Raw genomic sequence first — 26537 nt, 5'->3', positions numbered from 1 at the left:
CATCTATCGATCATAATCACAATCGTCGATTTATCGATTCTCGATTTGACAGTAATCGATTGTGTATTTCTCGAATCCTTCTCTTCGGTGGAAATGGGCGCTCATGTATGTAAACAAAAAATAAAGAAGTTTAAAGAATGTTCAAGAAATGTCAAGTAACACTGGGATGATTGTTTTGACACTCACTGATCATACATTTCTGGTAAACAATATGTGCAAACCTAAAATTCGATTAATTAATGTGCTAAGCATATAATGTATCTGTATGTTTCCCGAGTTGACATTATCACGATTGTGATTTTTAGAATATGGCGGTCTGAGATTGATGAGAGTGATTTATTGCAATAGGAAGACACAAGTTGGTAAAATAAAGAAAACATATCTGTCATTTTATCAATCTTATTTCTACTTGCGAGCATAATGAATATCTACAAGTTTAAGACTGAAAAACATCCAAATATTGTTTCAAAAATTCAGAAAAAACAGCAAGTATTTGAAATATTTATATCTAAAGGTACGTTTAAAAGATATTTAATAAACGTCACAAACATTTAAATGTCCACAAAACTGGAAAAAATTTTAATCTTAAAAATTTAGCATATTTTTTAGAACATGTAAAAAAATATCTAAAGAAAGAGAGAGAGAGAGAATGATTTACAAATTAAAAAAATTAAATATCTAAAGAAAACGTTTTCAAAATTTAGTTTATCTTTTATAGAATCTTCTCCACTACATCTTTCACATATTCTGACTCTAGTAGAGTACATTGGCATTTAGATGAGAATGTAAAAAGCAATCCCTGCGGCATACCGAGCGGCTTGACGGCCAGCAGGCGTCGACGACCGATTAGCGAGAGAGCCACTACGCCAAAGAGGAGAGTCGACTGGCGCGGCTGGCAGTGAAAGGCCGTGCGCCCGAGAAACGTACCTCTCGACTTATGCCTTTCCGCATCCATCGAGACCGGGCCAGCAGCCTGTTGTGAGCCGAGCTCTCTTTTCCCAGAGACGTTGTCTCCCCTTACTTCTCTTTCCGCAAAGACCTATTTAAGCAGGTCGATTTTTAACACGCTATTGTGTACTTTTAGCTTCTTCGCGATACGCGCATCTTCTCATGTGTTTTTCTTTGCATATCGCCAACATTTGCGATATAATATTCTAATACAGTGAAACTGAAACTGATTGACTATTAATTTATGTTTTTTTTATTTATGAAATAGGCAACTCGCAGAAATTAAGAAGTAATTAATTTTTTTGAAATTTAATTTTAATTTAATAATCTTAAAAGAAGGAAGGAATAGCGATAATATTTTAAGAATATACACATCGAATAAATGCTTAAATAGTACTTTGCGTAGATATTTTTAGCGCGATAGCGTCATATTGTTGTAGGATTATCTCGCTTGAATATCGTTTCACTTGGTCTCTCAATGCCCGTTTTGGGCGAGATTTCCCGTTACAGACTCCTGCCTTGCAATTTAGATTAAAGCGGCGAAATTAAATTCGCACATGTAATAGTATCCTGCTGCGAGAACAAGCGAGTATAATACACGTACTTTAATTTGCTTTCTATTTGCAATTTGATAATGTAAATTGATGGCAATGAGATACCATCATCTTGTTTCGAAAATTTACACAGTACACAATTAAAAAAAAAAGTATTTGAACATAATAATTGTACATGTTTGATGAAATTAATATCAATTTCATTTAGCTTTTCAAACAAAATTATTTTTGTAGTATTTCTACGCATCATATGTAAATAAATATAACTTTGAAAATAGCCAAACAAAGTTGGCAAATATTTTATGAATTTGTAAATTTTCGAAATCGGCTGCTGATTTCACATTTGTAAACTCACATCCGTGCGAACTTAGAATCTCGACTTATTCTTTCCTCATGTTCCAGTTTCCCTTTGCGTGGGTGTAACACCATACGTTTACATACGACATGGGAGAAAAACTGTTATGCGATCCACTGCAATTTCGCTTTGCGGGTGCGTACCGTGCTTGAAAGTGCGTTGAAATCTCAGCTGCCAACTGACGCATAACGTAATATCGTGAAAATGGTACGCGATACCTGGAATGCCTAAGTAAGTCATCATGGCTCTCTCGCAGCAGGACATCGTCCTTCGTTCACGACCTGTCTCGGAGGTCACGTTACTCATCGCTAGAAATTTCAAACGCCTCTCAGCTAAAACAGGTAAGCTTTTAATTGTGAATAGAATTTCTATAAAGCACATAATTTTCACTTTGATAACATTGGAATTAAAAAATCAATTTATTATAATTATATTGAAAATAAATATACAAATAAATTATAATTAAACATCTAATTATCAGACAATTAAGTTATTTCTTTCTTAATTGTAAACTTGAATAATTTCAATTTAACTGTACCGATAATTTTACTTCAACTTGTACATTCATTTACGTACAAAATTATGCCAAACCTGTGAAAGAATGAAGTCAAGTATATTTCAGTTTCAATTTTATATTTAATTCATTCTTCTTTTTCAAATTGTTAATTGACTTCCTTTTACACCCAGTGCTAGGCGAAACACATGGGGTCTCACGCACGCTGCGGCGCGACGGAGATTGCTTCGCAACGAGTTTACTCGCGCGATCCCCGTTATGTTCGGAGTCCACGAACCCCAAGGAAGGGCACAGCGCTCTCCTCCTCAGGGTACCTCTCTTTCACTCGGCCGTCACGAGTTTTCCGTCGCGGCGAGCCAGCCAGTGCGCGACCGACTACGCGAACGTCGGCTCGGGCTCGGCGTGCCGCGGTATACCCTTTCTCCGGCGTGAGGCACAGCGTGAAGCAAGACACGAGGGAAACAAGAGGAAAACAAGACAACTTGCTCGCGGGAATTCGCGCCTGGATCGACCGACGCGAGGAATCGCGGGAAACGAGATCGCCGATCGGGCCGGTCCGACGCCAGTTCGACGATGACGAGTGTGCGGTGACCCGTCCTTCTGTATATGTGTGCCCGTCTGTCCTCTGTGTCCACCGGGTGTACAGTGCGTCCACGCGGACGGTGATGCTGCCGACTGATCAGCGGTGAAGCGAATCCACGTCCCTTGGCGACCGCGAGATACTCATTTGCCAGCGTCCGTCGTCACGTGGAAGGCGCGATCATGATGTAAGTTGAATGTCTCCTCTTTAACCGCGTTCGAATGGGATGTCTGAATGTATCGTGTAAAAATCAGCTAAATAATATCCTTCACAAAAAAGAATGAGAAGAGAAAATAGCTAAGGAGAAGCATAACTTGAAGGGATTTCAATGACCGCAAGAACGAGCTTCGTTTTTTTTTCGTTTCTAAGCGCGTAGTTCTCTTCCTCTCTTCAAGTGCACCGTCCGTGAAAACATATTTTAAGACGCGTGGGAATTAAGGAAAAGTACGTAATAACATAAATATGAGATAATAATACGTGAACAGAGATACCGCAACTGTATATTAGATATTGCAGAGAGAATTAAAACTTAACAAAATCGATAAGCTTGTGAAATTTGGATTTCCGAAATCGGCGATTGATTCAGAATTTTTGCAGTGCATTCGGAATGTGTATTCGAAATATTCGATTGAAAGTACTATACATCGACAATCCGGTTGACATTTTAATCCGTGATTCATGAAACACGAAAGTCACAAGCGTGATCATTCCGGCTTGAACGCCGAAGTGATCGCGCAATACGTCCTTCGACGTATCTGATTTAATTATTGATAAGAATACGAAATAAGCGCGATTGCGAGCTGAATTGCACATCATTGAGAAACGCCCCGAATAATCCGATGAGCATTCAAGAACTTGTAATTTGAAATTATAATCGTAATTCATCAGAACTTGTTTTCACGAAAAAGAGCTGCAATTTACTTCTACATCTTCTTTCGATTAAAAATATAATTTTTTATACGTCTTACAATCACGCTTTTAACTTCATTGTAAAACGTAACTTTCTACTCAACTGAACGAAGGACTTCGTAACTTTTATAGCTACTTGCCGGCATTCAAGATGCAAGAATTTTATTTTTACGTAAAGAGATGCGTAAGCAGATGCGTAAACGTCTCGCGGCCGCCATCGGGCGACTAGAAAATCAACTGGTAAACATAATGTTTATGCGAGCTTCTCTCCGTCGCGCGAGATAGCATTCCTCGCGGAACGTGCGCTGCGCACGGGATGCGCCTGGTCGGCGGAAGCGCAAAAATGCATTCCGCCGTGGCTATCGCGTTAGATCGGAGGAGGCCGTGGCGGTGCTCTAATCCGATACACCCGTCCCTCCGGTGCCGCGGAATCCGCGCGTAGCGGAAGAAGAAAAAAGGATCGCGGCGAGGTCGCGCCTTTCTGCCGATTCTTTTGTCCGCAAACCTGTTTCATCCGACATGGTAATTAAGAAGAGTCGCCTTTACGAGTTGACTGGATGCTGCCGTGAACGGAGCATCCCGGAGCGGTTCGTTCTTTCCCGTTGGAATGCGTCCCGGATGTCTCCGCATCTGCGAACAGGAAAAATGCCGGAAATGCGTTGGACGCATGCCAGTCAATTTAACCGCAAGACGATAATTACGAAGCTATTTAACGACTGAAAAAAAAGTTGCTCAACGCGGCAGCTCTTGGCGAGGTAAACTTCGAGGATGTGAATAATAATGAACTCGTCGCGTTTCAACTTTATCAACAAAATCCAAGCTTTTAATTGCCGGGAAATTGAAATCTTGCGAAAAGGAGCAGCGCAAAAGTTTTCGTAAAAGCAGAGAACATTGAATTCGAAACTCGATGAATATCCGATAATTTCTAGGACACCCTATACGCGCGTGCCGAAACCGTTACATCTGTTTCAACATTGTAAAAAGATGCGTAAGATGAGCCGTTGCTATCGGAACCGTAGAATCCGATGAAGTCGTCGCGAGAGTGAATGAAACTCGAATGGGTTTATTTTTATCTATTCGAGTTTCATTCCGCTATTGTAATGTTCAACGGATTTTTGTTTACTTATGTAGACCTGATACTAATTATCATGACAAATATTTTCTTTTGTTTGTAATATACAGGATGTTCCACAATTTGCAATTGAGTTTCGATTCTTTTCATAGCGGAAATGTTTCAAGAAGAAATTACGAGAACTTTCTAATTTTTGATCGTAACTTTTTGCTTAAAATAAAAATTGTAATAAAACTCACTTGAAACGAACGGAAAAATACAGTTCTGTTATCTATTTATTTTTCTGAAGTACAATTTACAAGAAATTCTGCTTCAATATTTTCTTTGAGGGAAAATAAATCTTAAATTTGTGAGAATTTGTTATTAAATTTAAGTTGCAAATTTGGGAAGATACTTTGTATAGAAACGTAATATTTAAAGCGTGGTTTGAATATAATTCAAAAAAGCCGAATTTAAGGTGGATAAATTTAAGACCGAAAAAGATAATTACAATTATGATTTATAAATAATCATTTATATGGATTTTAGGTGCAATGATAAAAATGGAGAGAGGAAAAAAGCTTAACATATCTCGTGGCAGAGAAGATAGCGAAAAGTCTCACATGATTGAGCAAGTTTGACGCTGCGAGTTTTCAATCGACGGTGTGAAAAAGCATTTCCAACAAAACCGCAGCGCTCACTTTTATCAAAGATAGTGAAATCGTTAGTGCGCGTTCTTGCATCAGTGGTAAATTGTATTATTGCGTTCGCACGTGCGCTGTCAAATGCACATACTTTCTACGATGATGATGGAGCTGGAAACAATTCCGCTGCCCCGAGAAACGGGCGAAAAGTAATGACGGTGACAAATCACCCGCAGATTGACTGTCTGCCGGCGACTGTACATGCGTCAGGAAGCTGCATCCTCGCGTACTCTCCATTATGTTCTGACATTTTAGACGCGAGTTACATAATGACGTGCAAAATTGCGCCGGGATATGCATAATTCAATTCTCATTACAGAGAATCTCGTGCAAATGTGCGCTCTGCTCGAAATTCGTGGCAAGAGAATTACGATTCGCTCATTTGGAAGAGAAATGACGCAAGGCGAAAGAAAAGATTTGTTTTCCACATTCTAAAAGTTTCAGAAATCTTTACGCAAAATTTTGTTTATATCATTTCTCTCGCAAAACAAGGATATGCTTAAAGCTTTCGACAAATTTCACATTCTTCCGCCTTGTGTTACTTTTTTTTTTAAAGAACGATGTTCAAAAAATATAATTTATTTGAACTTTCAACAACAAATCGAACACTTCTGTCGGAAAACTCTTCCAAAACAGGAAGTAGATCGCGGGTCTGCGCGGCGAGAAGAAAATCGGCGTCCCGACGCTTTCATTCATACGGTTTCATTCCGCGCGTTTCGTTCGAGCGACCGGTATTTTCGCACTTGCTCACGCTATTTCGCAATTGCACGCGCATTGCGGACATTGCTGAATGGTGAGCGAGTTGTCGGGAGTAAAAGCGATCCCGGCGCAAATATTCCGCGGCATTAATATGTATTACACGCGATCCCGCACGCGTGTACGTGACACCGAAACCGCCGTGCCGATCGTTGCGTTTCGCAAGCAGCTCCACTTCTCGTATCGATCATTAACATTCCGTTTCAATGAAGGGGAGAGGAGGGGCGTCTAACGCTGTTTAATTAGAAATTTATCCGCCGATTCGATGATTATCGCGACAGCACGTACGCGGAGAGGCCAGACCTGCCCAAGGCGATGCCGCCTGTAAGAATTACACGGTCCCCGGACTCTCCGCAAACAGCACCTACCGTTACTCCGGCTCGACTCGAATCGCATTCCGAACTTCGAGGAGATGAAGAGACTACGCGCCGCGTACAGATCTCTCTTTATGCACGACACTCGAGTAATTCCGTTAATTACACATCGACGGGCGATCCTTTCGTTAAAATCGCGATTGACTCCTTCGACGCGTCGCCGGGAGAATTTACATCGTCGCGTGAAGCGCGCTGGCATTTCGCTGAAATTGCGCAGCCGACGCGCACATGCCGTTTGATAAAACCGATAACTTTGCTAATGTCGCGTGACGACTCGGAGAGGGATTTTACGAAATGAGGTGTTGAGTAATTGTTGCATCCCGCGCTATTAAGCGAGTGATTATTTTGCATGACCGACGTGGTTTACGCCTCATTTATTTTCCGTCTGCGTCCGCATGCTTTCTCCATATTTATTTTTGCACGCTGAATATCTTTATACAGCTCGATATTTATTGCGCGGAATAACGCCTAACGATGTCTTCGTCGTACGCAATTACAATATTTTATAAATTATTAATTACTTAAGATTAGATCTCTGGTTTTCTATGCACAATTTATAATTCTATTCTCTCGATGTGCTGAGAACCCGGAATTTCGCGGTTTATTAAAATCTGATAAGTGAAAAGTGCTGGAGAGGATGCGAGGATTCGCGCCGAGTGAAAACTAGAACGTAATTCTCACGAAAGAAATATTAATCGCCATAAAATCATAAAATGGAGATTGTCTTCTGGACACGTAGTTTCGCCGAGTGCAGTTTCACCGAGAACTCGTTAACTTTGAAAGACATTTATATGGAGAGAAGATTAGTGGCTCTAGGGAAGCGAAAGCGTTTTTTATTCGAACGGAAATCGTCGAATATTCTCATGTATCACTACTTAAGTTTCCAATCCTTGGAGATCTGTCACGCGTGAATTTCTTTTAACGTAAAAAATTTCATTACATATAAAAAGCCAGCAGCGTCTGCAGGACGTTTCGAGCGGATTTCTGCTGACTAATTTGCGAGCTACGAGCGAGTAGAAAAGAAGAGCTTAACGATAGAATTTTAATTGAAGCCTGAAAATATTGATTCTTCCTTTTCAGTTCGTACCTGCTGGCGATCCTTCTTCTATCGGCCGTCACGCCGCCGAGCCAGGCGCAATGGAGGCCCTGCGTCGAGCTGAAGCGGGATCTCCTGGTGCCGTGCAGATGCGCCGTGTCCGCGGATTATCCGCGCTCGATCGAGATGAATTGCGACCGGGTGATCTTCACGCGCGACACCGCGAGCGTTCTGCACGGCCAGCCGATCGTGTCGATCAGCCAGCGGCGCTGCGGCCACCAGGCCTTGCCGGAGGACCTCATTAATTCCGGTTTGAACCTGCGGAAGCTCGATCTGTCCGGCAATTCGATCCACCGGCTGATGGACCGCGTGCTGCAGCAGGTGCAGAGCGAACTGCGCGTGCTGCGGCTCGCCGACAATCTGTTGGGCGACAGCCTAAACCCGATCTTCTCCAGCAACGAGTTCCACGGCATGCAGGAGCTCGAGATACTCGATCTCAGCAGGAACGGCCTCAGGAGCATCGAGGAGGGGATTTTGAAAGGATGCACGAATCTCGAGGAGTTGTATCTCGACGGCAACAACCTCACCGCGGTGCCGACCGCCTCTCTCAAAGGACCGCGCGCCATCAGGGTGCTGTCCTTGGCCGGCAACAATATCGGTATGTTTGCGATGAATTTTAATCCTTTAAAACACAAATAACACATACGAAGGAAAGGCTCGTATGATAACAATCAAGAAATATAATAGAAGAGCATCGAGAGCGGGATGTTGGTGCGAAATTTTTAATTTTTCTTAAAGAAATTAATTTATTAGACAGTTAAGTTGTACACCGATCTCAGATCGAGATACTTAAAGTGTACGAAAAGTTTAGTACATGGTTCTCACATATGAAGAATTATTATGTACTGATAGGAATTATTGGAAGGAAAGGAAGAGAGAGAAAAGATGAGATAGAAAAATTTGATCCTTCAATTTTGTGATCTTTTTTTTCAACAAATTTGATACTTTTATTCTATATTTTGAATTTCTTGGAGTTAATTAAATAAATAGAGAGCGATATAGTCCTAAGAATTAAGTCATCTCAGGCGCTAGTTATATTACAAATGTAGCCTGGAGTCCCATTATCTTACAGTATTCATTTATAGAATCAATTAATTTTCTTACTTTCAGAATCCTATAATAAGATTCATGGGAAACATGACTTTGCGTTGAGATACTTTTGGAAAACGATTCACGGTTATTAGAGCGTGCGCCGATTAGATCTGCGAGAAGAAAATCTCAAATGCGTTTCGATCGTTGCAAGTGTTGTTCAAAACAGGTTTAACGAGGAGAAGACGCCTGCTTCGCGGAGAATTTTCGTGTCTAACTTTCTCCACGTATCTCGCATTACGCACCGCGCCATCAACATTCTTCCACGGAGCGTTTCATACCTCGCACCTAAGCGGTGCGCCTAATCAACAAAGTTACAGGCCGTTGATTAGCGCACTTTGTGTAACTTGAAGACTCTTGCACGAGGAAATCATTTTTAGCACTCGCGGCCTGCCGTCGTCGTCGGGAGTTATTTCAGCTTAACGATCGTGTGTCATCTATCGATACTTTTTACGCGCAGTCATTGAACTAATTTCTCGATCGTTATCTCGCTTTACAGGTTCTCTTCCGCGAGGTGCTTTCACGACCCTCGGCGAGTCGCTGTTGCGGCTAGACATCAGCGACAACGAACTGTCTCATATGGAGGACGGTGCTCTCTCCGGCGTTCAACACTTGCTGTTTCTCAACATCTCCCATAATTCCCTCAGCCGGTTCAACAGCGACGTCTTCAGAGGTGAGATTCATTGCGCCTTGAATTGTTTCAAGCCCCGAGAAAGTTGCCCTCCTGTTCGCTAAACTTTTAAAATCTTATTCTGATAATATTTTTGCAAGCGTTCTCGTCATTTCAATTTTTTACAATAAAAGAAAGATGTTCCACGATTCACCATCTCAATTTGAAAGTAGACTCTCCGACGAATTTGGAGTCGATTTTTCTTCAGCGGAAATAACGAGGCGCCTGAATTGCGAATTGAAAAGGAATAATAAGTGTATACTGTTATACATATTAAGGGTTATTTCTAGGCTGGATCAAACGTCGGAAATGAAGCTACTAGCGACCGTGTGACCGATTTTTCCGGAAGAAAGCGTCGTTTCATAGAAATAATCGCGCTAATCAAGGCGTGAGAAGAGGCCGCCTCGGCTATGAAAGCGCGCGATGCCCTGCGTTCGAGGAACGACCTCGACGAAATAATGAACTCTAATTCGCGTTCCCACAGGCACCGATGTTCTCACGGGAGGCTAGATTAGTTCCGCGCCTATACGCACAAATTCAGGAACACGCCTGCTCGAGGGCACGAATCGCTATGAATATTCGCCGTAATACGCGCGCGCACCGTTTTGCGCCACCCGCCGCGATAACGAAATTACTTTCCGACGTTTGCTATCTGGCAAAACTGCGGGACGGCGAGTGAGCGAACGTTCTAACGTTTCAGGGGCGTTCAGTCTGCTGCAGCTGGATCTCTCGGCTAATTTTCTACAAGAGTTTCCCACCGACGCGCTCAGGCACTTAATGGACCTGAAATTCCTGAATATCTCCAACAACCTGATCACCGTGAGTGTATCATCGCGGATGATCATCATCCGCGTCATTGGCATAACTTGCTCGATTATATCGGAATTTCAATTTAAACTTAGAGAATTATCCGTCGTTTCAGCGAGCGATTGTGTTTTAACGTTGTTTTCTTTCTTACCTTCGCGCAGGAAATAGAACGGATACAGTTGTCAGGCTTGACCGAGCTGCAAGTATTAGATCTCAGCCGGAACGACATAGGCCGGCTTGGGGTCAACACGTTCTCCAGCCTTTCCGCTCTCACGAGACTGGATCTGAGCCTGAACGCCCTGCGCACGGTATGTACAACACGGTTGTTGCGCGCGGACGAGAGAATTTGTCACGGAAACGATTAGCACCGGAAATCGGTCTCGTGACTCCGTGTGTGTAACCCGTTTGCGGACTCACTGCGCGATCTTGATGCGTTTCACATCGCTACGCTCGTGTCAACGATCGCATCGAGACGTTGTTTTCTAGCCAAGCGAGTAACCGGCTTATTTTTTATTCGGTTCAAACGATATATAAATATATATATTTTTCAACTTAATCAAAAATTTAATTTCGCACAATTTTTGGCGTTGATTAGCCACGAAAATTTTATCGAAGAATTAATGACTGAAAAAGTATACGAAATATGATTAAATTGTGTAAATTTCCAAACTTTGAATTCGCCTAAAATATTAATCGTTATAAAACAATTCTATCCTTCGCGAACTATTTATTTGCAGATCGAAGAATCGTCTTTCGAGGGCTTGACGAAGCTGAAATGGCTGTCGCTGCAAGACAACAACATCCTCTTAGTGCCCGCTTCGGCGCTCACGCGATTACCGTCCCTCGCCCACCTGCACGTGCAATTCAACCGCATCGCCGCGCTCTCCACGGAGCTGATCCGCGCCACATCGGCGAAGCTCGTGACCCTCGGCCTGACGCGCAATCTCGTGCGCGAGATCCCGCCGCGGCTGTTCTACAGCTTCGAGAATCTCATCAGCATCGAGCTGTCCGGCAACATGCTGTCCGCCATCACGCCGAGCACGTTCGCCGGCCTGGAAGACACCTTGATTCACTTGGACGTGTCTTACAATCGCCTGACCGCGATCGCCGAGCTGCCGTTGCGAAATCTGCTGTCGCTGAATCTCGCGGGCAATCAGCTGAAACGCGTCTCGCCGGAGACCTTCAAGTACCTGCATCGGCTGCAATATCTGAATCTCAGCAGCAATCCGCTGTACGGCGGCTTTCCGCCGATATTCCCTTCGTCCTTGATCGATCTCGACGTGTCGCGCACGGAGCTGAAGATTCTGCCGACCGTGCTGCTGCTGAATCTCGAGTCGCTCGAGCGGGTCTCCTTCGCCGGCAACCAGCTGCGGGAGATCGACGAGGGTGCTTTCGAGCATCTCTACAATCTAACGGCGATCGATCTCTCGTACAACGCCATCGAGCGCATCGATAACGGCGCTTTTGTAGGTTTGATTAATCTTTACTCGTTGAATCTGCGCGGCAACAAGCTCGCGTCGTTCATCGGCGAGCACTTCAACACCGGCACCGGCCTGGAGATTCTGAATTTGTCCAACAATCGCATCAGCCAGCTGTCGCCGACCGCCTTCGTCATCCATCCGCGACTCAGACGGCTTGATCTTTCGGGCAATCGATTCGCCCAGTTTCCCAGCGACTTTGTTAAGTCGCTGCAGTTCCTCGAGTGGCTGGATTTGTCTGGGAATATGCTGCGCCACGTGAGCGAGTTCGCCTTCTCGCAGATGGGCAGACTGCGCAATCTGGATCTGTCAAACAACAGAATCGAATCAGTATGTAAAATATTGGGATAGTAGCGAAAACATTAAGGAAGAATAATCATAGCTTTTAGTTGTTTAAATAATTTCTTGTTCTGAAAAATATATATCTTGCTTCCTGCATGATTTTTTTACCGACAAATTCTTTGGCCAAAAAGAAAAATTATTACATTAATAGTTTTATTTTTATAATATTTGTTTCGAATTAAGTAATCGACATCATTAATAAATTCAACGTGTTTGTAAAATAAAATTCTTACAGGTGGATGAGCTAGCTTTCCACAACTCCACGCAGCTCCAGTTGCTCGACTTGTCCGACAATGCCTTGGAGACGCTCAGCGAGCGCACGATGGAGGGTCTGCTCCGATTAGAATTTCTCGATCTGCGCGACAATCGACTGGCTTCCCTACCGGAGACCATCTTCGATGCGTCCAGGATCCGCGCGGTTGAAAGGATCGACTTGTCCGGCAATCGCTTCAACGAGATACCGATCCGCGCTCTGCAACGGCAATCGGCGTCGTTGTACAGTTTAAAAATCGCTCGCAACCGAATGGTGGAGGTGTTCACGCAGGATATCGTCAACAACGTGAAGGAGCTCGATCTGTCCGAGAATCCGTTGAGCGAGAACGCGATACGCGGCATCCTGGGCGAGGCGAAGATCCTGCGAACCCTGAATCTCGCCGGTACGAATATCAAGACCATCCCGCGATTGGAGACGCCGTTCCTCAAACACCTGAATCTCTCGGGCAACGCGATCGCGGACATCAAACCGGTCACCCTGGAGCGCACGACGATGCTGGAGAGCCTGGACGTGTCGCGGAATCGCCTGGCGGACTTCACGAATCTGATCAGCACTTTCAAAATTCTGCCGGTGCTGCAGAGTCTCGACGTGTCCGACAACGAGGTGAAGACCGTCAACGAGAGCAGCTTCGACGGACTGAACGCGCTGCGCTCTCTGCGAATGTCGAATCTGCCCAACTGCACGCGAATCGAGCGGAACGCGTTCCGATCGCTGGCGCTACTGAGATCCCTGCGCGCCCACAACTACCCCAAGCTGGGCTACTTCGACGTGCAAGGCATCCTCAAGAGCATGACGAATCTGGAGACGCTGGACATCGAGATCAAGGATTCGTCGGTGGGCAACGAGCAGCTGTCGGTGCGCACTCATCCCCGTCTGCGTGAGCTGACGTTGCGCGGCGAGAGATTGCGAAGCGTCCTCTCGAGCTCGCTGGTCGGCGTGCGCGGAGCCAAGCTATTCCTGGGCTTGCGAAACACGTCCGTCGACGCGATACCGACCGCCCTCTTCTTCCCGGTGCCGCGCTCCACCAGAGTCGAGCTGGACGTCGCCGGCAGCAAGTTCACGAATCTGCCAGCTCAGCTGCTGGCCGCCCTCGACGAACGCGGCGGTTCCGTGAGGATCAGCGGCCTGGACAGCAATCCGATCAACTGCAGCTGCGAGACGAAGCATCTGTGGAGGTGGCTCAAGCTGTCGGCCGACAAGGCGCCCGTCGTCGTCTGCGCCAAGCCCGAACACCTGGCCGGCATGGTCCTCGGCAATCTCACGGAGGACCATCTCTCGTGCGACCGCACGACACCAGCGAGGCCGCAGACGACGGAGGCCACCCCGTCGACGAGATCCACCACGCCTGAGCCGGAAATCATCTGGACCGTGGCGCCGACACTGCAGAACAGTCGCAATAAACTCTACAACAGTGACATTCACACAAGTAATTCGATTGTTATCATATCCAAGATGTTGCGTAATTATTAAACAAATGTTTGAGCGACACATCAACACTTTTCGTTGTTAATTAATGTCCAATTATAACCGTCCACAGGTATGTCGACGATCACCGTCTCGAGCGACGACACCCTGATCATCGGCATCGTCGGCAGCGTGGTGGCGTTCATCGCGATCATCGTCATCGCGATCTGCATCTGCCGGCTGCGCTGGAGCAGCCAGATGCAGGAGGCGCGGATGGCGGCGATGGCGACGTCCAGCATCCACGAGGCGTCGATGATCCGGCCGGCGAGCGCTTATTCGGGCAAGATCAATCCTCACGATCTGTACGTGAGCTCGTACAACGGCTCGACCCTGGGACGCGGCAACGGTTCCCTGCCGCCGGCCACCCCCGTGCAGATGCTGCCCTACGTGCAACCGATGCACGTGATGCACGCCATGGGTCCGCCCCCGCCCCCGTCGTCGTCCTCGCAGATCTACGGATATTACGACGGCACTCCGCTGCCCGTCTACGTCGCGGAGAACAAGATGGACAGATAATCGATAGCCCGATCGATCCCCGGACATGCCAAATGCCGGACGAGAAGTGTGTCGCAAAGATGCGTGGAGATTTGTGAAAAATATCGTGGATTTGTATGAATTTAGTTTGCGCAAATTTTCATGTAGAAATCTGCAGTAATTTATTGAAATTCTAAACTCTTTTTACAAGTTCTTCGGCTGTCTTTTGGGCTTTTGTATTCGTGCAGTCGAATATTGTGCAATATACCTCACTGAGCAGGCGACGGCGGTTTGACTTTGACGTGTTTTGGGTGATAATTGCAGAGCAAGTATGATGCGAGAAAGGTCTGAAATAACAGAAATTATATTAAGAAATTAAAATAAACAACCAGGTACCCGAATACTCATGTTTTTCAGATTTCCAAGACAGAATATGTTGGTTTAAGAGCAGAGTAACCAAACAAGTCTTCTAGAAAGATAATTTTTCTTTATAAATTTAATTATTTTTTAATTCGTAGAGTAATTAAATTTATAAAATTAAATATTCTACGGTTAAATATAATTATCTTGTAATTTTATACCGTTACATTGGCATTATTACGTAATATACGCATTATACAACTATATTAATCAAGAATTTATGTACATACATACCTCACTTCGGTATCAGGAATAAACGTACAAAAATGTTGCGCGAATCTGCAAAGTGTGTAAGTATGCAAATGTATGGAAATGTACTGGAGAAAGTAGTATAATCAGTTTGTTGGTGCGAATGAATGAACGAATTAGAGTGTGCAACACGTGTGTATAAAAATTCGGTGCTTAATATATATCAAACGAGTCTATTTCTTACAGATCACTCGATCTTCACATAGTATTGGCATAGGGTTTAACCAGGACACCATATTGTGTACATATATTTTATAAACAATATTTAATAGATCTTTTAATATAATAGAGATATGCGTGTGTGTAATATAACAAACTCTACAAGTTTCGCTATGAATGTAACTGACTTCACGAATCTTTGACTTTAATAAATGTTGTATTTTCAATTTTACAAAATATATTTCTTCATTATTCTTAGTTACATTAAAACCAATAATCGATGGATTGTAAGCGCTGCATATAATTGAAAACAATTCCGCATCTTTTCGTGTTTCTAAAAGACGTCTAATGATTAAAGAATTATACAAACGTGAAGCAAAAGTTAATTAACTACAAGCAGTCGGCTTTCCAATAAACCGACATAGCAAGTTCAGCCGTAATCGATTGATTTCATCGATTTTAAATGCTGCAGCAAGAACTGTTCAAACGTATCATTTTTCTTAATTCACCACTGTGTATATTCCCATCCGATGTCGATAATTTAGATCAAAGATATTTTTACGCGTGACGTTACTGTATAAAAGCAACAATAAAGTGGCAAAATTTATACGAAATGTGAGGCTGTTAGAGCCAAAAACCGCTTGTGTATTTATAACAACTTTTTATTTACACATATGGCAGATTATAAGATATAGTTCTTAGGTATAAGATATTGTTCTTTGTAATATATCCATCACACTACAATAATAAATTACCTGGGTTAATTGTAAAAATACATTTTACATTACAAATGTCATATTATGACTACCGTATGTTACTTAGATTAATAAAATTGTTCAACAGAGTTGGGAGTTGCACGTTTCCCTCTAATTGTAAATGTCATTTTCAAATGGAGTTCTTGCGAAATGTAAAAAGAAACGTCTGGACGGAGCGTTCATTAAAACTTTTCACTGTGTTGATTTCAATATCTTTTTAATGCACATTTTCTGTTATTTCTAGATGCAATATTCGTACATTACAAATATATTAGTCATATATAAACGTACAATTTTGTAGAAATGTAACGGTGCGTAAAAGTGAAGTAACAATACATTTACATGCGTAAGAACGTGAGAAATTGCATTATATATACACTAATCTAACAATTTACAGTTTGCCTGAAAACGTGCGCTTCACAAAGATTACACTTGGACACAACTTCCGACGATTATTATTGCGGAATTCAATTCCTCGTAAAGAGGCTCGTACGCATAAAAAACATAAGCTAAAAACATGAACTTTGATCACAGTCAGAGTTATCTCAATTAATAATTCATAATTCTCAAACGCCTCGATCTGTAACATCGACGAACGGATATTATAACTCGCACTAATATCAGTTTCGCATTGAATAATTTATCTTGCGTAGATAATAATGCCGTGATATGCATGCATCTGGTCAGATAAATTCTATATCACACCACAAACAACAAGATTCCCTAACGCTTGTCAAGTTATAATAACCAATAATATCTGAATAGAGTATCTTTTTTTGGTCTCCATTATCGTTTATGCATCGTTGAAATAAAAAGTAGACAAAAATGTATTTAATAAATTGTGTAAGTGAGATAGAAAGTGATGAGCACCGAAGCAAATGTACGTTTTTCCTTATACGCTCTTGTTGCTTGAACTTGAAATATCCTCTGAGTTTATTCTTTGTGAGAGATAGCGCAGTTGATTCCCGGAGGCAGTGAAGAGAGCACGTGTGATGTATTAGTTACAAATAAGGTACACTCTGAGCTTCCCAGCTGCAGCTTCTTTACGATCACCTCGATCAGCCAATAACAGGAAATCAATCGAGTCCTCAGCCGTAATTCTCTCGGTTAGGTTTGAGTATCTTATTCAAAGCCGAAAGCTCTTGGTTTATCCTACTGATTTGCTCCGTCATGCTGTTTCTCTCCTCGCCATTGCTCGCTTCGGGCTAAAGTCAGCAAAAGTTAATCTTCACTGCAATACGAAAGCTCGCAGCCTGCGTAAACAACATTTGCGCCTCGCGTGCGCCATTAACAAGGTAAAAGTATTTGTATGCTCACTTGTATGGAGTCAGAGATGGATAATCCAGTTGAGAGATTTGCGGACAGGTTTGCTCCGAAGTCCGCGAGATCGGCTGAGTTGAAATCAAAATTGAACTGCTGATTGTCCATGTCTAAAAGGCACGAGGCTTCGGCCGTCTCTGGAAGATTCGCGCAGCACGTCGTGAATAATCGATTGCACGAAACATTCAAAATAAACGCACAAACTGTATAAATATTTTAAATTCCCGAGAAAAAAATGGTCTAATATGATCAGATGTAAATATATACATATAATTAGTTATGAAAAGATCTGAATTTTATATGATCATATAAAATTATATATACATGTTATCAGATCTATTCACAACTAATTATATATATTTACATCCGACCAATTGTACCATTTTTTCTCGAGTTGTACAATATCTAGAAAAATTTACCAATATTGTTTACTGCTTGATTTTCCGGCGTCACTCTGTTTAACGTTACTAAGTTTGGCTCCGGCTGGTGCAACTGATCTGGTACGAATCCAAATGTTTGCAGGTTTGTTGGTGCCGGTATGTTCAGCTGCGGCATCATTGGATGAATATTTGGTTGATACTGCTGCTGCTGCTGCTGCTGCTGCTGCTGCTGCTGCTGCTGCATGGGAGGTAGCGTGTAAGAGTTGTTCCATTCCATGGGAGACGGTGTTCGTCCTGGAGACACTTGAGATCTGGAACAGCACAAGTGGATGAGAATAGCAATCCGAAATTGCTGCTTTTCTTTATTCATTCGTATTAATCTCGATTAGACTGTTACCTTAGTGTTTGCGAAGATCTCATGGGTTGCAGAAAACTCCCTGCGCTTGTACCGGCACCGCCGAACGGCGATATTCGGCCGGGTGGCTCGGCTTTCACGATATTGAAAGACTGATCTGCAACGTTCCACAGGAATGTGTAATCTGTGCGTGTATTTTTTTACTATTCGAGAAAAAAAAAAACACAAAAACCTCGTACAGTGTTAGAGCAAGCATGATGTTGGTAATAAAACTAGCAATAAACATGCACGAGGAGCGGATGAGACAATCCTCGATGATGAAGCGTGATTTACCGCATCTGTTTCGCGCATGCAACTTTACATATCTTCACCTCAAGCTGAATTCTACAGAAACGTTATTCTCTACACTACGTAAACCAATCTAGTCTAATTGAAAATCGTGAGGAATTTGCACACTAACATCGTTATATCGTACCTGAGTCTGCGACACACGTGTGAAACTTTTATCTGAAACTAATTGCACGGGAGCCGAGAATAAATAGACATACTCTTTTCTTTTTTTTTTTTTGCACCAAGTGTGGCTATACGTATATAGATGTATTATGTAATTCGTACAATATGTAAATATATTTATCTGTCATCGCGAAGGAAGCAGCTTATAAAAATTATATTACCATACAAATATTGCACATTATTTGATTGTACTATGCTACATTTGCTGTATTGTATATATATATAGTTGATTTCTCAAGTTATATTATTGCACAAGAGCAGCGCACTCGCATTATACAAAGTTTGAGCTACAAAACTTTTGCTTATAAGTACTTATTGTCACGCGTAATGACTCGAGATAATTATTACATCGAACTTTTTTTTCCCCGTAAGACACAAAGATGCATACTTTCTTCTCGAAATCACCACCGTGTAAATATCTGTATAAATAGAAAAATACAATATCATATCTCGAAATGTACAAGCTCACTGCTCCCTGAATCTTTCAAATACAAAGTCCAAGTTTCGGTATAAAATACATCTTTAAAAAAGTACAAAACAAGATTCCTTGTTCACATGTGAAAAAATATGCACAATGCTTTTATAATGAAATAGTTGATAATCGATAAGCTTCCCTTTGCACTATGAAAATTGTCCATCAACAATGTTTTTTTCTGTTTTGCTGAAATATCCAAAGCGATATCGTATGCTCAATGCATAGGAAAAAGTTTTCAAAATTGCATGTTGTATCTTCAAGGTGTAAAGGGATTGAATTAATTAGATGGTTAGTGTATGATGAGTTAAGAACAATCGAATATGACTGACTGCTTAAGAAATTACACAGTAATTCGTACAAATGTTGCAGCTATATACAGCTTTGCATGTACCCCGGTATATTAAAAAGTATATTAAAAAGTTTCCTCAACAAATTTATCGTATCTGTCATAACAATTAACAAATGTACCAAATAGGCCTGCTATAAAAGTGTACAAAAATCTTCACAAATTTCATCGTAAAAGGCCTCTCGTTCCACGTGTGTGCACATTAAGCGTACATTTTAATTTTCCTTCCGCGCAAAGAGTACACAGGAAGTATTAGCGGCAAAATTTGATTACAAGATCGAATGAAGTGTCGCGTGCCAAGGCAAGAAATTAGCTTCCATACTCATTCCTCCGTTGGGAAAAACAATGATGTGACGATAAATAGCATGGCTTTTACATATTTGGACACATCCCGATGATAATACAATGTAATGCGAGCGATGTCGACCATCCCAAGCTGTAGGAGCAAAAATTAATCTGAAACTCACACTTCTCGATTCCAGCTACAGGTTTGTAAAATATCGGGCCTGAGCCGTTATTAAGCTTTCGCCTCTTTTGCCTTAACGAATCAGGATCATCTACAAATTGATTGTACATTAATGAGGATTCGCTGCGTCTCCTTAACATACAATTGCCCTGAATGTAGAAGGCCTCGTGTATTTGAACCGTCGAAATTTCCCTAATGTACATCGATAAAGTTACAAAGAAGGGAATCAACTCTGGACAAATTGAGCTAATGCAAGTCGTGCGACTTGTTTCTTTTTTTTTTTTTTTTTTTAAGATTAGCAGTCTATAACGATACCTGAAGGAAAAATTCAATCGTATAAACTCGTAATATCATGTAAAACGTAACAACAGATAGCAAAGCAACGCACATTGAGAGTATACGAAAATGTAACAGCGTAGAACTTGACTAGAAAAAAGAACGACTACTCGATAATAAATAACAATTACTGAGAGCTTATAAATCACTTGTAAAAACCGTTAAAAGAGTATATATATATATTAAGTGAAAGATAACAAATTGCGCTTTGACTAGACTAGAACTCTGCACGCTTAGGTAAATGCATCGATATTACAGCAAGAATCGATCCATTCTACGTGGCAATCAAGAAATAGAGATTCTTCATTTTTCTATTCCTTTAAAAAAAAAAAAAAAATCTTTGGTCTAACGATACAGACGTATCTTTATAAACACGAGTCATCAAAACTCTGTAAATTTCTTACAACAAGAGCTGTCAGCAAAAGATCAGTTGCAATGCGAGACAATATTCCTTACATTTCGAAAAGGCAGATTCAAAACAATACTCCTTCCGCAGACAAATATTGAGTTACTTTCAATTTTCAATTGGCAGTATGTAAAAAAATCTCAATCAAACAAGTGGCTTAAGTCTCTTTCGCTTCCATCAGTATCTTTCCGCCTTCGACCAGGCTGTAGTAGAAGGACATTTCGTCGAACTCCGAGGCGGTCGCGTGCGGCGCCATTGTGGTGTACAGAGCGTAGTGCTCGGCTTCGGTTAAATCCGCGCCGTACATCTCATCGTCGTCCAGCTTGAGCGACTTGACGCTCGTGACGCTCGTCATGCTGGAACGCGGAAGCTGCAGCTCCGCGGCGTCCTGCGCGGCGCTCTTCAGCAAGTTATTAAGCGAGGAATCGCTGTTGAGATCCGGCGACGAGCACTTGCCGTCCTTCTTGCTCTTTTTGGCGAACAGCTTCGAGAAGAGGCCCTGTTTCGCGTGCTTGGGCAGAGTGCCGGGCAAGGACGGCAGATTCTTGTTCGGCGCCTCGACGGGGGCGTCGGCGAGCGTTTGAGCGGATATGGGACGCGGCAGGAGCGGCATCGACGGCATCTTGCGTATCCGTTTCGGCGGCAGAGGCGGCAGTCTCTCCTCCGCCTCGCGAGTCACGTCCCTCTTGGACGCCAGCGTCGGCGACGCCGCGGGCATCTCGGCGTCCTGCTTCGGAACGGCCACGTCCTCGTACTTCCTGTCGTCGGCGATGTCGAACAGCTCGATCGGATTCTTCATCGCCATCTGCAGACTGGTGTAAGTCTGATTGTCGCAGACGTCGACGTCCATCATCTGCGGATTCGCGCCCGTCTCCGTGGCGGATTGTATCAGTTTGTTGTGCGTATCGGCGTAAATCTGATCGAGCTCGGCCACTTGCGACAGAAATTCATTGTTCTTAATTTCCTCGCCGCTCTTCTCCTTCAGACACTCCTGCCCTTTCTGCACCCACTTGCCGATTTCGGAGTAATCGAACCAATCGGATCTGTTTCTCGAATTATTCTTCGGTGCGGATGTACTGCCATTCTGTGCGTTGGATCTCGCGGCACCGACAGTTCCGTCTTTATAATCGCCGGCGAAGGTATTGTTCTGTACATTGTTACTGCCAAGAATATACAATTTGTCAATTTCTTTGTTATCGCCCGCGTTTCTTTCAGGAATTATCGTCGCTTCGTTATTCTCGTAATTCAAGACGGCATTTCTCGCGATACTGTCTACATTCTGCGCAGAATTAATCGTCGCCTTCAAATCGCCGTTACACAAGTCCGCGTGATTCTTTACATTGTACAAGTCGTTCAAAGCGCGCAATGCAGAGATTTTGTTGCTCGATCTTTTCGCGTCAAACTCGTTATTATTGAACTCGTCGATATTACGAGGGAACTTTGGAGCTACATTGGTAAGAAGAGCACTCTCCGTAGAGAAGATTTTACTGAAGGTATTGTAATCTGCCTTCTTTCTCGCGAATGCTTTCCGCAAAGACCAGAAAGCAGGCCTACCTGTACCGAGAGGTAACATCTGAAACGGTAGCGGTTCGCTCGTAGCGTTGTCCGACGGCCTTTGAAGCTGGATGTAAACCTGCACCACGTCCTCCACTTGCTGCGGGCGATAGCTTGGTGTTTTGAATGCAATAGCCGTCTGCGAAAAACAACGTTGTCGTGATAAAGCGTATTCTCATTTTCAAAGCGTTGTATAATTATTTGTTTACCATTTTTGCTCATTATGATTTACTGACTGATTAAAAGAATTTACTAGTCAATTAATTAATCGAACAATTATACTCACTTGTTTATGTACATGCGTCGGTTGAAATTCACCGAATCCTTCCCAAACTAATTGTCCGTCCCTCTCCTCGAAAAATCTCACTTTTATATCTTCCTTAGCAACTTTTTCACAAAGCAAAATCATGTCCAGCCCACCAGCGACTGATGCGCTACAATGGCTCAGTTTGCAAATTACAAGATCTGACATGGCCTCTGAAACATATATATTGTAAGTGAAAATTCCAAACGCAAGAATTATATTTTCCAATAATACGTAATATATTTTTATGATAAAAATATATCACTTTGTAGACGTACTTTTATCATAAATAGGATCGGACACAATAGGCTGTAATGGTTTATTAAACTTTCCTTTCTGCGAGCCTTCCAAAAATACTTGGAAACACAATCTCACCGCGTTGAGATCTATATTAGTAGGATGTCTCCTATGTTCGAAGCCAGCTGCAATGATTAAAACCTTTACAATCGGTTCATCCAAATTGGCAGAGAATTGGGAAGCAAAATCACATACTTCGAAAGGGGTCCACTCGTAATTCCTGACGCACTTTGAGAGCTTCTTCGATGTCCTTTTTCTTTACACATTGAATGCCTAGATTCGAGAAAGTCACAACCATGTTACCTGCCGGAACTTCTACTGTACAAACACCCTGCTTGCATACTTCCTTGCCGACAAGATTATGAGGGTGAGGTCTGTACGGTGCGTCCTTTGTCACGCAGGACACAACCACCATAGCACGTCCTTTATAGCCTACAATCTACAGGGGGGAAAATATAGCGTCAGTATACAGAAGGACTTGCAAAAAGTTGCTGAACGTCATTGTGACTCACTCGTATACTAGGAAAGGTTTTGTTCTCCGGTGTACTGTTGACTCCAGGAATGCTGCCAGCCGATCTGCCTTCACACTCATAGCGAAACCGTAGAGCCTTACTGGCAGGCTGCTCTAAAATCTCAACGTACTGTTGAACATGTTCGTTGTCCATCGCTATAGTGGCCATAGAAACAGGATCTGTGGTTTGGATGGCTTCAACTAAAAGCAATATTCGTTAGACAAGCTGCGTCGCATTTTAGGGCACTCAAATATACATTTAAATACTCACTAATATCACTTATATTAATATTCCCATCACTCATACCATTGTACTGTTCCATGACTGTATATATTTGGTATATATTGCGCTTTATCCATCTGTAAAATATAATTTATTTAATTAGATTGGATCACATGGAAATATAAAGTAGTAACATAAAGCAATTTGAATCTCTAGACTTCCAACTTATTATATTTATGTGAATCGAACGACTGCGAGAAGAAGTTTCAAGACAATTGCAATATTAATACAAAGTCTCCGTGCATCAACAACAAACAACTCGCATGATATCTTACATATCCTTGCAGAATCTTTTTATATCTGTATGCTTCTTGAGATAATCATTCTAATACATGCTCGACGCTTTAACAATCGATCACGATATCGCTGTGCACGAGTGGCAGCTCGCAGAAGCTACTTAATCAGCACTGGCAGGAAACTGAGAAACAAACGTAATTTCCACATACAGCCTCCGGGCTCCGGAACGACAGCTGTTCGTTCGCGGCAGTACGTCCAGAAACACTGCACGCAAGTGTCCCGGGGGAAAAAAGAGAAGCGCGAGGAGGGATGCAACGCTGATCCAATCATTATTTTGGGAGAGCCTAGGCCCGTACAGGCCGTGTATCTATAATTAAACTATCGTAGGACAATGTGACGGGAAAAGAGAGATCGAAAGATCGAGAGACAGAGAGGGAGAGAGAGAGAACGAGAGGAAGAGCGGCGCGAACTAAGAGGAAAAGAGAGAAACAAGAGACTTGCCTGCTGCACAAAACATGCTGAGATACTTTTGGACCCAGCGCTGCGTACTCTCGCACTGTGCGCGACGCGTTGTTCGTGTCAGCGGAATCGTGACGGCGACGAGAAAAAAGAGCAACGAAACGGTCCTGCACAACAAGGTCCTTTCCCTGCGACGCAGGTAGTCAGGCAGGCAGGCAGGAAAAATTAGCCGCAGGCGGCCCCGCTACGCGGGAATTACGCGCTTTCGTCACAACCGCGCTATCGCTGACGCCGCGCGTGATTCCGTCCGGCGATTCCACGAGCGTCGACTGACTCAGACCGACTGGCTCTGGCCGACGTGCCGGAGGTAGAGGGAAACGACGTAGTGGGCGGAAGATCTCTCGCACACGCGCGGCGCAGCCGAGGCCAGTCGAGGCCGTCTCGGTGCCGCTGCTCATGGAATGATGATGCAGTTTCTGCACGCAGTCACGATCGTTCAACTTAATCGCGTAGTTGCGCTCCACTTCGGCATCCTCGCTGGTCTTCGTGTAACATTACAACAACCTCCTGCTCTCAGCCATCCGTCGCAGTCCTTTTCCATTGCTTCGCTCTGTTTCTCTCTTCATCTTTCAGGCGACTACCTGCGTCCCGTTTGTGATGGGGCAGCCAGGAAGGAGGATGTAACATTCAAATCTACAAAGATAAACTCGTGTTAATAAAATTTAACACAGTGAAAATACTAGATGTAATTTTTCAAACGAGATATAAATTGATATATGTACACATATGTGCACAGAAGATTGTATTTTATAAAAGATAACAATCCTTTTGGAAATACTTGAAGTCTACAATAGAAAAAATAGATTATGAATGTTTGAATTCTGTAGAATTCTTGCTTTTTATATTTTCAATTTTATTTAGATTTATCTTTTAATTTTTGATACTGTTGATTTACCTGTGCATTTGTCTTTTTTCTGTACAATTGTGGAGATGGTCCTACAGATTGTAAAGTAAAATCTCTGAAACTTTTACCCAAATTTCTGAATGGCAATATCTGGTCACATCATCGGCAATATTAAAACTGATAGCAGCATCTGCAATATATACATAATGTAGATATATAAATATCTATTTTAATATGTATAGAATTATACAAATAATTAAATAAATTAAATATTAAATAAAAAAATTTAATTTTTTAAATATGAAGTATTCTTATACGATTTAATATCAGACTTTTAGTTTTAGCTTTACGACTAATTTTCTATTAATAAAAAGCAATTATGATGAAATCCACATTATTCATTTCTTTGATTAATTGATTTGTTGACCACTTTTGACTAGTACTTAAATATAAACTTGGTTGCTTGATTTCGTTCTTTATTGCTCATTTCTACACAGAGACACAAAAATTAATCTTTTTGAAGATTTATTATAATAAAAATATGTAGCTGTGTAAAAATATCTGATGTATAAAATGCAAGACATATTCAACTTGTGTGTAAAATATTAGTATATATATTAAAAAGAGAAATACTTGCGTGCTGCCCGAATTATGATGCTGATGAAATATTTTTGCAACTAATGCCAAATACTCGTCTGTATAACAATAGCAAAAGACAACAATTTTGTCAAAAACTTTATCTTACAGGACACTATGACGCAACAAATAGCGAAACATCTTTCTACACATGAATTATCTGAAATATCTGTGAATTATTTTCGCTATACAATCGTCGCTTCATTATTCTTTTCACTAAAATCGTCAACATTCAACCAAATTAATTAACAAACAAGAACAGGCGGTCACAGTAATACCAGAATGGAGACACGATCCCGCATAAACCATAATAGCAGGAATAACGTATAATCAAGGACCGTGTATATGTTGCTCTACGTTGCAGCCGTCTGGCCTAAGATAGTAGAAGAAAAGAGTAGATATTCCGTGATATTCCGTTTTCTCCCTCATTTTCATCAAACCGATAATCGCTATTGATTTTCATCCACAGCAATAACGAAAATGATGTTGTTCACTATTTTTCTTCGATTAACGCATTAGAAGATAGAAATTTAGATCTTAATAAATATTAATTATTCCTTTACTTCTGATTAATTTTCATAATTTAATTAATATTAATAAACTTTGAGAAAATAAAACAAGATAAAAATCATTTCAGAATTTTATAAGCACTCTGATACTGTGAAAACCGATTGAGATGTGATTAAATATCGTATAACCATCTAATCGAAGCTAGGAACTCGACTTTTAATAT

The 26537-nt window shown here is 42.2% G+C and overlaps 3 protein-coding genes across 6 annotated transcripts; 1 reads left to right on the top strand and 2 right to left on the bottom strand.

Annotated features, from left to right (window-relative positions):
• Positions 1-73: 73 nt before the first annotated feature.
• LOC105677633 (chaoptin) lies at positions 74-15494 on the top strand. 3 transcript variants are annotated; one of them, XM_067353673.1, is made up of 12 exons: positions 74-202; positions 306-514; positions 778-978; positions 1905-2198; positions 2545-3138; positions 7826-8439; positions 9430-9603; positions 10301-10419; positions 10569-10715; positions 11145-12215; positions 12463-13927; positions 14039-15494. In XM_067353673.1, the coding sequence occupies exons 5-12, from the start codon at positions 3134-3136 to the stop codon at positions 14479-14481; spliced, it is 4038 nt and encodes a 1345-aa protein (XP_067209774.1). In that variant the 5' UTR covers positions 74-202; positions 306-514; positions 778-978; positions 1905-2198; positions 2545-3133; the 3' UTR covers positions 14482-15494. The 3 variants fall into 3 exon arrangements, with proteins under 3 accessions (XP_067209774.1, XP_067209773.1, XP_067209772.1); XM_067353672.1 differs by having other exon boundaries at positions 758-978; XM_067353671.1 differs by having other exon boundaries at positions 719-978.
• Positions 15495-16222: 728 nt separating this feature from the next.
• Positions 16223-20759, bottom strand: LOC105677756 (probable serine/threonine-protein kinase DDB_G0281745). Its single transcript, XM_012376586.2, has 5 exons — positions 19879-20759; positions 18120-18234; positions 17762-18033; positions 17340-17479; positions 16223-17227 (listed from the first exon to the last, which is right to left on the bottom strand). The coding sequence occupies exons 1-5, from the start codon at positions 20078-20080 to the stop codon at positions 17111-17113; spliced, it is 846 nt and encodes a 281-aa protein (XP_012232009.1). The 5' UTR covers positions 20081-20759; the 3' UTR covers positions 16223-17110.
• LOC105677755 (embryonic polarity protein dorsal) lies at positions 20111-26347 on the bottom strand. 2 transcript variants are annotated; one of them, XM_012376584.2, is made up of 9 exons: positions 25806-26347; positions 25220-25358; positions 24307-24957; positions 23557-23645; positions 23287-23486; positions 22970-23213; positions 22756-22899; positions 22460-22650; positions 20111-22312 (listed from the first exon to the last, which is right to left on the bottom strand). In XM_012376584.2, exons 4-9 carry the CDS (start codon positions 23606-23608, stop codon positions 20777-20779), a joined length of 2367 nt encoding a protein of 788 aa, XP_012232007.2. In that variant the 5' UTR covers positions 23609-23645; positions 24307-24957; positions 25220-25358; positions 25806-26347; the 3' UTR covers positions 20111-20776. The 2 variants fall into 2 exon arrangements, with proteins under 2 accessions (XP_012232007.2, XP_012232008.2); XM_012376585.2 differs by lacking the exons at positions 24307-24957; positions 25220-25358; positions 25806-26347 and adding an exon at positions 23844-24271.
• Positions 26348-26537: the final 190 nt, after the last annotated feature.

The sequence above is a fragment of the Linepithema humile genome, chromosome 4, assembly GCF_040581485.1.
Source record: "Linepithema humile isolate Giens D197 chromosome 4, Lhum_UNIL_v1.0, whole genome shotgun sequence".
Classification (NCBI taxonomy): Eukaryota; Metazoa; Arthropoda; class Insecta; order Hymenoptera; family Formicidae; genus Linepithema; species Linepithema humile.
This window is presented reverse-complemented; position numbering and strand designations above follow the sequence as displayed.